General features: G+C 45.5%; 1 protein-coding gene across 1 annotated transcript in view; it reads left to right on the plus strand.

The window, feature by feature from the left end:
• The window catches only part of Iqca1 (IQ motif containing with AAA domain 1), a 126,948-nt gene that overhangs the window by 47,581 nt on the left and 63,711 nt on the right, over positions 1-15,656 (plus strand). Inside the window, exons 7-8 of the mRNA XM_026786043.1 lie at positions 5,455-5,539; positions 11,661-11,804. Coding sequence (XP_026641844.1) covers positions 5,455-5,539; positions 11,661-11,804 — 229 coding nt within the window. The remainder of the gene's footprint in view (positions 1-5,454; positions 5,540-11,660; positions 11,805-15,656) is intronic.

Here is a 15,656-nt window from a genome sequence, read left to right on the forward strand (position 1 = left end):
GATAGATAGATAGATAGATAGATAGATAGATAGATAGATAGATACATAGATACATAGATACATAGATAGATACATAGATACATAGATACATAGATACATAGATATAGATATATATTTCAGCCTGGCTTTACTCTATTAAGCCATTGGCCTAAAGCAGCTTCTTTTTTAACCAGTAAAAGCAACACATACACAGAAGGACTTCCCACACCAGCACCTCTCCATGGCACCTGCATCAGCTCTGCTTCCAGGTTCCTCCCCTGACTTCTCTCAGTGATGGACCATGGTATGGAACTATAAGCTAAAGCAAACCCTTTCCTCCTCAAGCTGCAAATGATCCTGGTGTTTAATCACAGCAATGAAAACCCTAAGACACAGCATCATGATCAAATGCCCTTTAGAAAGCAGCAAACCCATACCAGGCCATAAGTTGTGTACTAGGATGCTGGACCCCAGCTGCCATAATGACGTCCTAAGTCTGGGTGGCTGAGCAGCAGGATTGCGTCGTCTGGTTTCTGGGCAGGAAGCCCGGAGTGTCAGCAGGTTGATTCTTTCTGGGGACTGTGAGATGGAGCCTTGTCTTAACCAAGTGCAGCTGTAAGGAACAAGGCCATATCCTGAGGTGCTGAGGTTACGGTTTCAACGTAAGCATTGGTGGGGTCAGGGTCACAGTTCAGTACTCCACACCTGTAAGAGTTATCTTAATGGGGCGGTCGTGCTTGGACGGTTCTCCCAGCTGGGTTCAAGGGGTGAGAGCTAAGGAAAGTGAGCATGCCGAAGGAGGGGCTGCAGGATTCGTGGGACGTCAGATAGCGAGGGGAGGAGGGGAAGAGGGGAGGGGAGGAAGTATGGAAGACTAAGGGAGAAAGCACCTCAAGAAGTGTGGCCCCTGAGAAGGCCAGAGCCCAGACAACAAAGCCAAGCCCTTAAGGACAGAAGTGTGTCTGAAGGAGGTGACAGGAAGGTGCTGGCCCATTGATGGATGGGGTACCTGGCTGGAGGAGCTTGTGGAGATGCAACTGGCCATCATTAAAAGGTCCCCACACCAGTGCTCCCATCTGAAGCAGTCAAGTATTCCAGGTACATGCCTATGGATGCTCACTCCATGGGTGGGATGACTGCGTGTATCCGGGTGTCAGCTTCCAGCACCCCTGGGATCCAAGACTGCGGGGGAGAGTGTGCCATGGGGTGAGGGTGGGGGCAGAGGCATAGGATTCCCCAAGACAGATACTTGGTTTTCCACCATTAATCAAAAGCGACTTGGCGCTGACACTGTATAATTTGAGGTCCTGACACTGTATAATTTGGGGTCTTCGGTTCCTTCTGGGAGGGCGGCTCCTTCCAGAAGGGCATCCCCTGCAGTCACAGCTGTCGAGCCCTGAAAACAAAGCTAAGATTACCATGGAAATAGCGTTTGCCGTTTTGTTTTACAAGACTATCAGCCCTTCTGCTCTGTAGCTCTCACACCATGAGAGCTGCTCCTAAGCCTAAAATACTCAGGGACACGCAGAACATAAATTACAAGACATAAAGCACAATCATGAAGATGGATACATTTAAATTATTTTACAAAAGTTACTGTGAATTCTCATATTAACTCTTGCTATGAAAACTGATACATTCTAAAATTAAGAAGAACAGGCAAAATGGGATCGTATGAATTTGGTTTTTGTGGGGAGGAAAAATGTAAGTCCCAAGGCTGGAGAGATGGTTCAGTCATTAAGGTTAAGAGCATGCATTGGACCTAAGTTCAGCTCCCAGAACCCACCTCGGGTACCTCACAACCTCCTGTAACTACAGCTAAGGAGACCTAACACTGCTCACACACACACACACACACACACACACACACACACACACACACAACACTCTAACACACACACACATATATACACACAATGAAAAGTGGTGTGTGTGTGTGTGTGTGTGTGTGTGTGTGTGTGTGTGTGACTAAATTTCTTATGATCCCTAAAGAGTTCGAGTTCAACGATACAAGGAGAAAGTCAAATGATGGTGTCACTTGCGGAGGTGCTATAGAGGTCTTGTTAGTGGGCATGGTAGGAAGACTGTTGCCAACACATTCCAAACACAAGTATTGAGAAGTGAAGTGGGGATCCTCACCCAGTGGCTGAGAACTGCAAGGTCTCAATAGTTCCCAGTGCTAATGAACGGTATCCTTGGCATTGCCCTGCTTTTCCTACTGTGACGAGATCCCAGGCAAGAGCAGCTTACAGAAGAAAGAGGCTGTTTGGGCTCATAGTTGGAGGATTCAGTCTAAGGTGGCAGGGCAGTCATGGAGGCCGGAGCCTGAGGCAGCTGGTCACATTGCATCTGCAGGCAGGAAGCAGAAGAAATAAATGCTGGTGCCCAGCAATATCCTCTATTTTTTGAGATCATATTTATATCATTTCTCCCTTCCCTTTCCTCTCTCCAAACCCTCCCATAAACCCCTCCTTGCTCTCTTTCAAATTCATGGCCTCATTTTGTACTGCTTCTTGTTATTATTGGGAGTGGTGGTGGTGGTGGTGGTAGAGGTGTGTGTGCGTGTGTTTGTGCTTGTGTGTGTGCATGCATACCTGTGTGTTTCTAAATACACAAATACAACTTGCTCTGTCTCTATCTCTCTTTCCTTAAGGCAAGGGCTTACTTGATAGAAAAGGCTGGCCTAGAACTCACAGAGACCCACCTTTCTCTGCCTCCCAGGTACTGTCACTTTCCCTTTTACTCCAGTGTGAGATCACAGCCCCTGGGAGGATACCAACAACATTTAGAGTGGGTCTTTCCACCTCAATTAAGCTAGCCTAGAATCTCGAAGACGACCCATCACCAGTCTGGTGGACCTTGAAGAGCCAAGTAGACCACCATCTTCTCAATGAGCAGGGCCTGACATTTCCAGCACACCCTGTCAGACCAGTGACTTAGTGACGGAAGATCGTGAGCAGCTGTCGCAAACTGCACTGTCCAGCTGCAATGTCGAGTCACAGCAGGATGTCCCAAGTTGCCCGGGAGACCGTCAGCGCGCTCCTTCCTTTACCGCTTACAGGTGTGCGTGAGACCAGAGGTCCTGAATTTCCGACTAGCACAACCTATTGCTGCATATTGGAGCGTGGAAGCAGAGTAGAGCACCCAACAAGATCTCATTAAACCAGACTCCAGTAGTCTTGAAAAGTCTAGGACTTTGGAAACTGTGTTTACTGCTCATAGAATTATATCTATTCAAACATATGCATGGTTGGTTCTTGGTCGTTTGCCACTCCTCTGATCATTTTGTGCAGTGTATGTTGATCGTATCTACCCCCTCCCCAACTCCTGCCAGGTCCATGCCCCCTTCCCTACCCACCTGACTTCTTCATTTTCTCTTTTTCCTTCTGCTCTTCAAGGCGTTTTGTGCTGCCTATACATTCTTGGATGTGTGGCCTTCCATTGGAGCATAGCCAACCTACCAGGGGCTACACTCTTAAAGAGATCTGACTCTCCCTCTCTATTATTGCCAGTCCTGCTTTGGCTAGAGCTGGGCCTTCAAGGCCACCATGTCCCTCGATATTGGGATTTGGGCTGGCTTGAGTTCACACAGGTCTTGGGCAATGCTGTCACCATCACTCTAAGCCCCTATGTACAGCTGCCCCATTGTGTCCAGAAGACGCTCTTACCTTGGAGTCATCTGCTGCATCTAAATCGTACCCTCTCTCGACCCCCTCATCCACAGTGACTCCTGAACCTTGGGAGAAGGGAGTGTGATTTAAATGTGCCGTTTAGGGCTGAGCATTCTGCAGTCCCTTGCTGTCTTCATTTAGGCCAGATGTGGGTCTCTATGTCAGTCGCTGTCCTAATTGAGGTTACTATGGCGGTGATGAAACTCCATAACCAAAAGCAAGGTGGGGAAAGGGGGTTATTTAGCTTATGTTTCCTATCATGGTCTGTCACTGGAGAAAATCAGGACAGGAACTCAAACAGGGCAGGAACCTGGAGGCGGGAGCTGATGCAGAGGCCACGGAGAGGTGCTGCTTCCTGGCTTGTTCATCACATTGGTCACCTTACTCTTTTTTTTTTTTAATACATCCCAGGCTGGGCCTTCTCTGACCAATCACTAATTAAGAAAATAACCCACAGGCCTGCCCCACAGCCTGATCTTATGGAGACATGTTTGCAATTGGTGTTTCCTCCTCTCTGATGACTCTGACTTGCGTCAAGTCGACAGAGAACTAGCCAGTGCCATCTTCTACAAACAGAAGTTTCCTGACGATAGTTGAGAAACGTGCTAATCTGTGGGTATAGTGATAACTCATTAGGAATTGATTTGGTTCTGTTTCCATTTAGCAGAAAAATAGTAGGAAGTTCTTCCCTAGGGCCTATGACCTGTCTAGCGGTAGGTTCTTGTCCTAAATAACAGTGTTAGGTATGAGTTTCCTCTTGTGAAGCTGGACTTCCATCCAATCAGAATGCGGTCGGTCACCCCCATGACCCTTGTGCCACTGGTGTAGCCATGGGCCGGCCTTGCTAGGCCACTGGTTATTGTAGCTCAGCATGTTCAGAGCTGGATAAGGCTGGTGATTAATTTCTTCCTCTGACAATAGGTTTCTTATTCTTAAGTGAAGTAGAAATACATATTTTAACATTTTCTGAGTTTTAACATCTAATAGTGTAAATACCAATAGTGAAATCCATAGAAACGGAAACCCTTAGAGATCCTCAAAAATCGTTAAGTGTGAAGAAATCGTTAAGTGTGAAAAGAGTACCTTGAAGCAGAAGTCTGAGAAGCTGTTAAACATGACCACCTCCTCCAAGCTTTGGGCTCCCTGCTTCTGGGAAGGAAAGGTTCTAATTCAGCTGCTGAATTATATATGTGTAGTATATTTTCCTACACATGGAATAAGTGTAACACTTATGCCAAAGTCAGCTTCTCTTATAAATAATGACCACATCCCCCTTTGGTAATTCTCCACACTAAATTCTACAGTCTGCCTTCTCTGTAGAGAAATTATGTGGTTAGAGAAAGAAATACTTGTTGGACCCTATCAAACATGGGGCCCCAGACTTCCTAAAACCTAAAGGTTTCGGACACTTTCTGGACATGCCGTTTGTTCAACTCCACCCTTCTGTTTAGTTTCAAAGTCCTGTGTTTACCCTAAATTTTAAACAGGAAGAAATGATTTGTGCTCCTGGCTTTGTTGAAACTAAACCACAAAGCATCTTGATATTAAAAGGAGGAGGGGAGACAGAGGAGGAAAAATAGAATCCGTCTAAGAGAGAGATGTCCCCCTTAGACTAACATGTCCCCAGGGGCAGGAAACCTCAGGTTGCTTGTCCCTATTCCTCTGCTACTCAGAGACTCTGCCAGCACCGGCACAGGGGTCCCCATCACCACTTACTGATATTAACACACACGGGTTGGCAAGTGGGGCATCTCCAAAGACACTCGTCTCGCTCTCTTTCAAATTGCATTCTTTCTCTCTGCAGGAATTTAACGGGTACATTTCCAGACTACCCCAACGAAGAAGAAGGAGGCTCAGCTATCATCTTCTCCAACAAGACCCCAGAACAGGTAAGCAATGCATGACAATAAAAAGTGGTTAAGCCATAGTCACGATTCCTTAGACTTGGATGTGGATGGATTCACAGTATATCTCCAGGATTTTCTAAGAATTACTTACATGACGCATCCCAGGGTGAATATCATCACACATATCCTTTCCAGTTTGTTTCATGATCAATTCTTTCTTTCTCCTGTCCAGTTTTGAAAAGACTGTGATGTCATATCAAGCCATTTTTCTTGTCAGTTCCTAGCAGTCTGAGTTCTGGTTTCTGGTACCTAGCCATCCCTCCTTCCCCATCCCCCATCATCAGACCACGGACTCCGGCCGTTCACTCCCTCATTTTCCACACCTCAAGCTGCTTTCTCACGATCTCCGTATCTCAGGATGCTCTCTCCTGTCTGCCCACATCTCAGGCTGCTCTCCCTAGCCCTAAGGTGACTTCTCTCAGACCTAATAGTTCCTTGGCAACTCTAACAAATGCAATAAGATTTTAAAACAGACAGTTATAAATACTTGAAGCATTATTTTATTATTTTTACATTTTGGGTTATTTTCCTAGAAAATGCAGTAATCTCAACATGAAACCATTGACAGATACACAGTTGTCCAGACTTGCAGGGGTAAAATGTGACTGGGGGGTAAGAGAAGCCTTAGTGAGACAAAGAGATTGCTGGATCACTTCCCTGAAGACTCAACAAAATAGAAGTATACGTTGTCCATTAATCCCCATCCTTGATGCAATTTCAACCAAAACCAAAGTCATTTTCATATTGACAACCATATTTTCAAGTTTGCATGGAAGAACACATGGGCATCTCCAAAAAGAGTTAGTGAAAGAGTCCGTAACGGCGGTGATGCCACAGAATTAGGAAAAGGATAGAAGATGACGGCCACAGTAGCAACACGTTCACTCACCGAGAGAACGTTCTGTGCCAGCTGCTATGCAAAGACATTCAGATTAACCCTGTGAAGATCAAGCAACCTGGGCAAACTCACAATTAATAAACTGTGGTTCTGAAAGTCAAGTCACAGAAGCCAACTGCAGAATAATGTGTTCAGAAGCCAATTCAGACCCAAATGAGAAGTCAGTCGTCCTAACGGTCCCTTTCAAAGGAGGGAGAACGGAGCAGCCGGTAAAGAGACGGCCAGCCCCTCTGTGGCAGAGTTCATTACATCCTTAGACTCCCCTGACTTGCAAAATAAATTTATTTTGTACTGAATATTTACATGTAAAAATATTAGACTGCAAATTGCCAGAAGAAATTGCTGGAATATTTAATAATCAGAAGGGTGGGGAATAACCTTGGAAGCATGTCGCCATAGGCAGAAATCATATAGAAAACAGACTGATATAACTGACTTCACAAATCTTAAGCAGTTAAAAATAACACTGTCAGTGAAGTTAGAGTCATGAAAAACTAAGGAAAATGCTTGGCGACATCTCTGATGAATAGTTCGTCCATATTTAAAGAGTCCTCACAAAATAATAAATCATCGTCTCTGTAGAAAAGACACCAAAAGTATGAACAGAACATTTTTTTAAAGAAAAAAGTTTTAATTACTGGCAAAGACCTTTCAATATCAAACAGTTTTGCTGTATCTCTTTATCCACACAACTAATAAAAATTTTAAGTTAGAAACCCAGCTCGGTGTGCCTGTAGGAAAATGTCACTCTCAAGCACTATGGCTGGGCATTTCTTAAGGGGCATGGACCAAGTTGACATCCAGAATTTCAATATGGATGCTCTCTGCCCAAGGGACACCAATTTGAAGAATTTATGCTACAGAAAATAACTAGGCAGGTTGACAAAAGTTTGAAATGGCAGCCTTTTTCAAACAGGGCAAATAGTGAGGACCTTAGGCTGGTTATGGGTACCCTCTGCCACAACTCAGCTCTTCCATGATAGCAAGAAGGCAGCCATGATGGTATGTAAGTGATGGGGCTGTGCAGATCTTCCCTGAGTACCATACCTCATTACCCCTGCCATGCGTGAGTGTAAGAGTTGGCCGAAGTTGGTCATGTCTGCCTTTGTGTATAGTATGGAAGAAGAACACCCGGGGGCAGGCGTTGAAATAGTCTCTGTACCCAAGGCTAGCCTCACATTCATTATGTATCAAGGATAACCTTGAACTTCAGATCCTCCTGACTCCAGTCCCTAGGTCCTGGGGTTACTGGTATGCACCACGACATGCATATGTGGTGTTAAAGATAGAACCCAAGGCAGCTTCCTGCGTGCTAGGCAAGCACCCTTACAGCGGGGTGACATCCCCAGCTGTTCTTGTTTGGTTGGTTTTGGTGTTTTGTTTTGTTTTCAAGATTTATATTATTTTACGCATATGAATGTCTTGCCTGCATATATACATATGCATACACATATGTATGTGTGTGCATCTCATGTGTGCCTGTAGAGGTCAGAGAAGAGGGCATTGGATCCCCTAGAGCTGGAGTTACTGATGTTTGTGAGCCACCACGTGAGTGCTGGGAACTGAACCCAGGTCCCCTACAAAACCAATCAGTGCTTTTAACTGCTGCATCCTCTCTCTCGTCCCCCAAACCCTCCAGTGTTCTTAGGAGGATCTGGAGCACCATTCAGAGGAGTACCCACTCTTAAGGTCGGGGTCGGAGACTTCACACCAGCCCCTTAAGGCATACTGCCCATTGTGTGCCCCGTTGCCTATGGGGTCAGGTGAAGGGTTCCTCTTCAACCTGGCCTGTTTTGGCTGAACATGTTCTGAAGCCAGCATCATTCTCCTTCCTCCATACCACACTCTGGCCCTCCCCAGAACACTGTAAGCATGCAGTACCAGCACTGTTACCGGGCAGTTTAGCAGGCCTTGCCCTAAGGGACCATCACTTTAACTGTGTTGTTTCTTTTCTTTCTTTCTTCCTCGTGTGTGTGTGTGTGTGTGTGTGTGTGTGTGTGTGTGTGTGTGTGTGTTTATGTCTTGCCCTGCCGCCAAGTCTTCAGGAACAAGCAGGGTCTTGAAAGTCAGACCAGGGCAAGCAGCCAAACATGCTTCACTGTAGTTTAGAGAGCAGTGATTATGGGATTAAGAATGTTGGTGGAATGTCTCAGTTGTCCACAAGAAACATGAAAAGGAGGAGCTGACTCTAGTCAAACTAAAAACAAACCTGCGGGCGCCTGGTTAATGCATTCCGGTAAAGCAAAGGGGACCACAGGGCAGCTTGACATTAAATGACAGCTGATGGAAAGCGAGAAAAGACTAGCAATTATAGGCCACATTCCACCCAAGGCTGCATCCGCAGCCTGAGCCTGCCAGTCTGGAGATGGAGATCAGGCTGGAGCTTCCTGCCTGGACCATGCATGATCAGACGAGAGAGCATGCATCAAGGCCTGAGTTCAATTCCCAGCACTGTGGGGGAGGGTGGAATACTGGCTCACTAAAACTAGTAGCATGCTAAAGAGGTAAACGGGGGTGATAAAGTGGCAATCATTTAATAATGCCACAGTTTAAGGTATATGTGAACGTACTACATCATGGGAAGTAGCCTGAAGAAAAGAGCTTAGACTTAGCCAATGGATGTGGAAGGGCCGTTTCCAAACCTAGCATCTCTCTCTCTGATACTAAAAAATAAAAACCTCTTTTAAGTACTTGGTCAGTGGGGCTCCAGTGATACCCTCAAACATCACAAGCCATTTCTATTACTCTTTGTTACCCTCCAGAAGTTGATGGTGAGACCCTATTGCTGCAGATATTACACACTTGAGTCACAGGACATGGAGAAATCAATCTCATACGGACTTGGAAGTTTCATCCTTACTGGCTAGATTTCATAGTGCCAGAAGGTTCTATTTATAGTACTGAGGGAGAAAGTATTCAACCATCTTACCCAGCTGTGAACCCCATGGACTGACAGACCTTGCAATATAGGCCCGCTGGTGCAATAGTGGCATGGACATTCTAGACTTAATCAAATACTTTCTGATTAGAGCTAAAGCCTTCCATGAGACATAATTTGTTCCTGGACCCTAAACCCATGGCTGGGTGGGTCATAGGCCATAGGAAGAACCTACTACTATTATTTTGCTAGAGGGACAGAGTAATAAACTGCCCAGGATCATTGCAGAAGAGGAAGTAGAAAGATCGTAAGAGCCAGAGGAAGAGGATGTCCACAGAGAAACTTTATTTGATGGACATGACAGCAAACCAAAGTCGCTATGAGTGCATGTACAAGACCTGAACAAGATCAAACCAGTCAAAACAAGATCAAACCAATCAAAATCCCGGCATGGACAGGAAGGGGCTTATGAGATTACGTTCCTAGCTAAGGAGCTACTGGAACTCGGTGGCTGCTGGGGAAGGGAAATTCATTTTCTTCGGTGATGTGAGCCCTGAGAAGACTACCTATGCTGCACCCACCAATGCACATACAGGAAGTGCTAAGGGGACGCAGTGTCTGTCTGTCTGTTTTAAATAGCAAGTACATGAGGCTGGGAGGAAATAGTGGATAGGAAAGGATTTGGAGGAGTTAAGAATGAGGGTGGATTTTATCTAAACACATTATATGCATGCATGAACCTCTCAATAAAAAACTGAAGTCAATGAACTTGAAATATATCCACCCTTCTTTAACGTAACAATGAATTTCTATCTTGTTTTGAAACCCAATGTCATGCCTAATTAAATTCATGAGAAACAGTTCCACTAATGGCAGAAACACACAGGAATGGCTGTTACTCCACCATTATCAAACATTGTTCTATATGAACTGCCATGCACGCTTAGACAAGACAAAGGGCAAGACACAGAAATTGGAGCGGGCAAGGGATTGTGTACTGCAGATGTATCCTATATACAGAAACAAAGAGGATCCACTGAAGAACTGAATCGCATGAAGGCTGAAACAATAGTCTTACACTATTAGTGAGCAGAGCAGTGGGTCTGTGTGTGCAAACACTGGTGGAGAGAAAGCATCAGGGAAACCACTTGCAGCACCAACGCCACCATAAAGATGCAATGTCTATGGTAAACACGATAATGATGGTGTGCTCTCAGAGTTACAGGCAAGATAACGGCTGGGGGGGGGCTGTCCTTTGGTTGGGATGATCAGCACCGCAAACCCCCACCTCTGCTGAATATTGTTCTATAGATATAATTGATCCAAAAAATCCCCACAGTATTATTATTTGTTGGGGCCTTGGGAGAGAGAGGGGAATTAGGGTGACTGCTCTAAGTTTTGGGCAGAAAACAAATAGTCGGGGACACTCAGTCAAACCTTGTTGGGGGTGGCAGCTTGTTCATTTCCCAGCTGCCCAGAATCCCAAAATAATCACACAGAAATCTGTATTAATTGCAATGTTTTTTGGCCAATAGCTTAAGTGTATTTCTGGCTAACTCTTATCTCTTAAATTTCTATTAATCTGTGTAGTGCCATGTGGCTGTGGCTTACCAGCAAGGTTCTGGTTATCTGTCTCCTGTGGGCGGCTACTTGCTTCTCCCTCACTCCACCTACTCTCTCTCTGCATCTCTGTTTGGATTTCCCACCTGCCTTTACTCTGTTAAGCCACTGGCCGAAAACAGCTTTATTCATTAACCAATAAAAGCAACACAAATACAGAAGGACTTCGCACACCAAAACCTCATGCGAAAGTGACCTGTGGGGAAAGAAACCAACTCTTCCAGATATTAAAACATTCTTTGTTAGGAGTCGATTGAAGTGGACAAATGCTGAAAAGCTTTAGCTTCCATATGCACACTCATGTGTACACACACACGCACGCACATGCACACATACACACACACACACACACACACACACACAGAATCATCGTCTGGGTAGAAAACAGAGCAGGAGAAGTCCTCAGGTTGAATGACTTGGGTTTAAAATGTGACAGGACTGACATGTCCTGCTGCCGTTGACGGGCTGGGGAAAGCATGGCCTCTTCTAGCGTTCAAGCAACCCCCCAAAAAGTGTGTAGCTGTGGAGAGAGGTGTCTGACCTCCAACCATCCCTCCTCCGAGAGTGGACAGACAGCTCCTCCTGACAAATCCTCCTCAAGCTAGGTGGCTGCTTCCAGCAGGGTTAGAGCCCAGCAGGATAGGAAACCATCTGCCTCCTGGTCATGGTGGGTGAGGTGCTATGATCGTTTTTGGTCTTTTCTGTAGGTTATTGAGGATATTTTAGCCAGTCAAGAGGAAGAAGAAAAACTCAAAAAGAAAAAGAAAAAAGAGGAGAAGAAGGAGGGTAAGCCCAAAAAAGCCAAAAAAGAGAAGGAGAGGAAAGGCAGCACCAAAGAAAGGGCTACAAAGGTAAAGCGTGTGTGGAGGTCTTACAAGTCCGACTCTGTCTTCCTTCTGCCGGACTCTTGGGCAGGGCGTAACCTCGGGGCTGCTCAGGTTGCCTTCAGTAGCATCGGCGTTCATTGCATTCTAGGTTGGTCAGCATCCATCACAATCTTTCCTACATTTTATAAACATCTACCAGGATAACTGTCAGTGTGGACAACTCAGTCAGTTTATGCAATTTACATAATTATTCCCCAAAATAAACCATCACACTTGTCTTTCTTCAAGGCAAGCGGCTTGGCAAACCAAGGAGTCACGGTGAAGTGTAAATAATCCTGTCTTTGTTAGCCCATGCGTGCTCATTTGAATTCATCAGAAACACTCACTGCGGGTGTGCCTCAACAGTGCACCTGTAGAAATCGCCAATAAAGTGTAAGCAGCTAGCATTTACCCCAGGGGACAGTTGGGTAAAAAGATATTAGCCTTGCCTTATTTGTTTTAATTACATACTGTCCTAGTTTTATTTATCTTATGATAAAATGCCCTGGGGGAGGGGGAAAGCGACTTAGGTGAGAAAGAGCTTATTGCACCTCACCACTCCAGTTATAGTTCATCATAGCAGGGAAGACATGGCGGCATGGCGGGAGCGGAGAGAAACGAATGCGTGCATGTTGCGTGCCTGCCAGTTCTCAGCTTCAGTTTTCCACTCGGACATATTCACCTCTGTCTAAAGAAAGGAGCCCACACAGTGGCCTGGTCCTTCCAAACCTTGGAGAGACTTCCTCTTAGAAATGACTGATTACCTTTTAACTACCTGCTATTAGTAAACAGTATGCTCTTTCCAAAACATCACACAAGCAGAAAGCTGAACACTCTTCCAGGCCACGAGACAATCTCCAATAATCATCACGAAAAAGCCACATGGATGGAAAACAATGACCTGAGTGAGTGCTGGACTCTAGCTGAGGTCAGCAGTGATGTGGTGTCTGGACTTTGCATCCCATGGCTCAGTGGGATGAGGAAAGGGTGGAGTCACTATCTTTGGGTCTCTGGGTTTGCACATCAGAACATCATCATTGAAGAGCAGCAGGAAGACGGGAAGAGATGGGGCGGGAAAGGAGCAGAAGTCTGCAAGAAACAGTATTTGCCAGACAAGACAGGACTGTTATATACATGAACTCACAGTGACTGTGACTACACAGATAAAGCCTGCAAGGGGCCAAGCCAGCCAAAATCCCAGCCTGGACTGGGAGGGGCTTGTGAAGTCCCCGCCCCCACCCCAACTAAGGAACTGTTAGCACTTGATGGCTTCAGGGGCAGAGAGATTCTGTTGTCTTCAAGGATGTGGTCCATGCACATTCAGGAAGACCCAGCCAATTTGAAAAAAGAAGACATGAATAGTGATGAATTTGTGCAAATTGCATTATATACATGTATGAAATTCTCAATTGACAGAAAAGTTCAAATAAAAAAGAATAATATTATAAAATAAAACACCTGTAGGTCACTTGCTCCCACCGTCAGAAGCTCAGCGAAATAATGAAATGGTGAAAACAAGAGCATTCCTCCTCCTTTCTTGGATCCATCTAGAAACAGCGCCACAAGCTTTTAGATAAGAAAGAAGACAGATCTCACAGGAACTTTCAACTTCATTTCAGGCTAATGGAAGGGAAAACGGAAAAAACAAAATAACATATTCACATCTGAACTTCTAATTTTCAATTTTTCATGTAAGAATTTAGAAAGATATTTATGTTAGTATCATAGCCTGGCTTGGCAGCATACACCTGTACACCCAGCATGGACGGTGGAGACAGCTGAGTCCCTGGGCGCCCAGTCAGGCCAGCCCTGGCACTTGGCAAATTCCAGAGCCATGAGGGAGCCTGTCTTTAAGAGCACGATGGCACTCCTGAGAAAGAACATTTGAGGTTGACCTGTAGACTCCACACATGAGCTTCATACTTGCTCCAAATATGGACAGACAAGTGCACACACAAACATAGAAAATACATTTTTCACCCATAGTTAAGAAAATCAATCTCTTCCTAAGCTTCACGCCTTCTGTAGATGTGAACTCAGACTGTGCTGTGCACTCGGAGCCCAAAAGAATGAAAATTTATGAGACAAACATTGTGAGGAGAAACTTCAGGACCAGAACTAGGAGAAGAGCTTTTCAGATTCGTCATCAAGAGTGGAATCCGGGGGCTGGAGAGATGGCTCAGTGGTTAAGCACTTGCTGCTCTTCCAGAGGTTCTGAGTTCAATTCCCAGCAACTGCATAGTGTCACAACTGTCTGTAACTCCAGTTCCAGGAGATCTGATGCCCTCTTTGACCTCCATGGGCACCATGCACACACATGGTACACATACATACATACAGACAGACATACAGTAAAAATAAAAATTTTTTAAGTAGAGCTGAGTACTGAGGAGATGGCTTGTATATAAAGCCCTTACCAACCAAATGCAAGGACCAGAGTTCAGATCCCCGGAACCCACATAATTGCCAGCTGGGCCTGATAAACCTCCTGTAGGTCCAGCTTCAGAAGACCCAGAGCCCACTGGCTAGTGGGATATCAGTGATTAATCCGAGATTATTCCTACGCCAGCCTCAGGCCTTCACATGCACATGTACACACTTGCATCCCCCCCACACACAGAGGCATATACACATGTGCATACTAACACATACACAAGAAAATGGGCGCCGGGAGGGATGGAGTCCCTTCTAAACATCACAAGTTGGGGTTCATCAAATGGAAAGCCTCCTGCAGTGTGAATGACCCGACAAGGAGGACTTAAGAGTGAAATATGCAGCTGTACCTGCAAGAAAATGCGTACAAGCTATCTCACAAAGGATGATGCATAGCATGTGTAGTACATTCTCACAGTTGCATGGTTTTAAAAGATATTTTTCAGTGGATTTTCGGTTTGTCATCAAAACTGTTGAGGATTTCAGACAAGGGGCTGCCGTTACTATACATCCATGAGGGGATTCCTCCCTAGGGGGATCTCTCAATGAGTGTATACCTCCATGATAGATACTTTCATGAGGGGAGTCCTCCGTGAGGAACCACTAAAGCCACAAGGACATTTTCCACCAATGTGTGGTCACCTCTGCAAGCATGCTGTCAACAGCAAAGTAATCTCATTTGTCTGGCTGTGGTTTTCATGGCCCTCATACTGGCTTCAGGAATGAAAACAAGGGAAATAGGCCCACCTGACAACTGTTCTCTCTTTGCAAAAGTCACCAAGTAAGCCATTATGAATTGTTATCAGTGCGCTGTTGGGAAGACCTTTGGGCCCCCAAAGAGCACTGTCATTTCTAAGAGTTCTTGGGTGACAGTGTCACCCAGCCAGGACTGGCCACAGCCTTCTGTCTAGTCTCTTGGCCCAAGGAGGAGTTCCATATTGAAGACTTGGCACCAGCCATGGGATGTTGCTGTCCACATTCAGAGACACACTCTGAACTGTGATAGTAACGCCCATAAGTTCGTTTCCATGGGCATTCTAAATCCCGTTAAGTTGACAACAGAGATTAATCATCACACGTACCTTCAGGTAAGACCAGTGAGGGTTGTGAATGGCCTGGGACAAGGATAAAACCCTGCAGTATGAAGACCATATTAAATGCCTACTGTGTCAGCATTTGGGAAGATAAAAAAACACATTGCTTTCTGATGGAGGAAGGTCATTGGTTAATTAAATAAAGAAGCTGCTTGCCCTGATAGGTTAAAACATAGGTGGGAGGAAGAGGAAGTGAGGTCAGACTCGACAGCTCTCCTCTCAGGGGCAGACACCTCAGAGAGACACGAGATGCTCCACTCTTGCGGGCAGAGGCGAGAGCTCTGCTCTCTGAGGCACACGTGATGAAGCC

The sequence above is a fragment of the Microtus ochrogaster genome, linkage group LG4 (genome assembly GCF_000317375.1).
Source record: "Microtus ochrogaster isolate Prairie Vole_2 linkage group LG4, MicOch1.0, whole genome shotgun sequence".
Taxonomy (NCBI): domain Eukaryota; kingdom Metazoa; phylum Chordata; class Mammalia; order Rodentia; family Cricetidae; genus Microtus; species Microtus ochrogaster.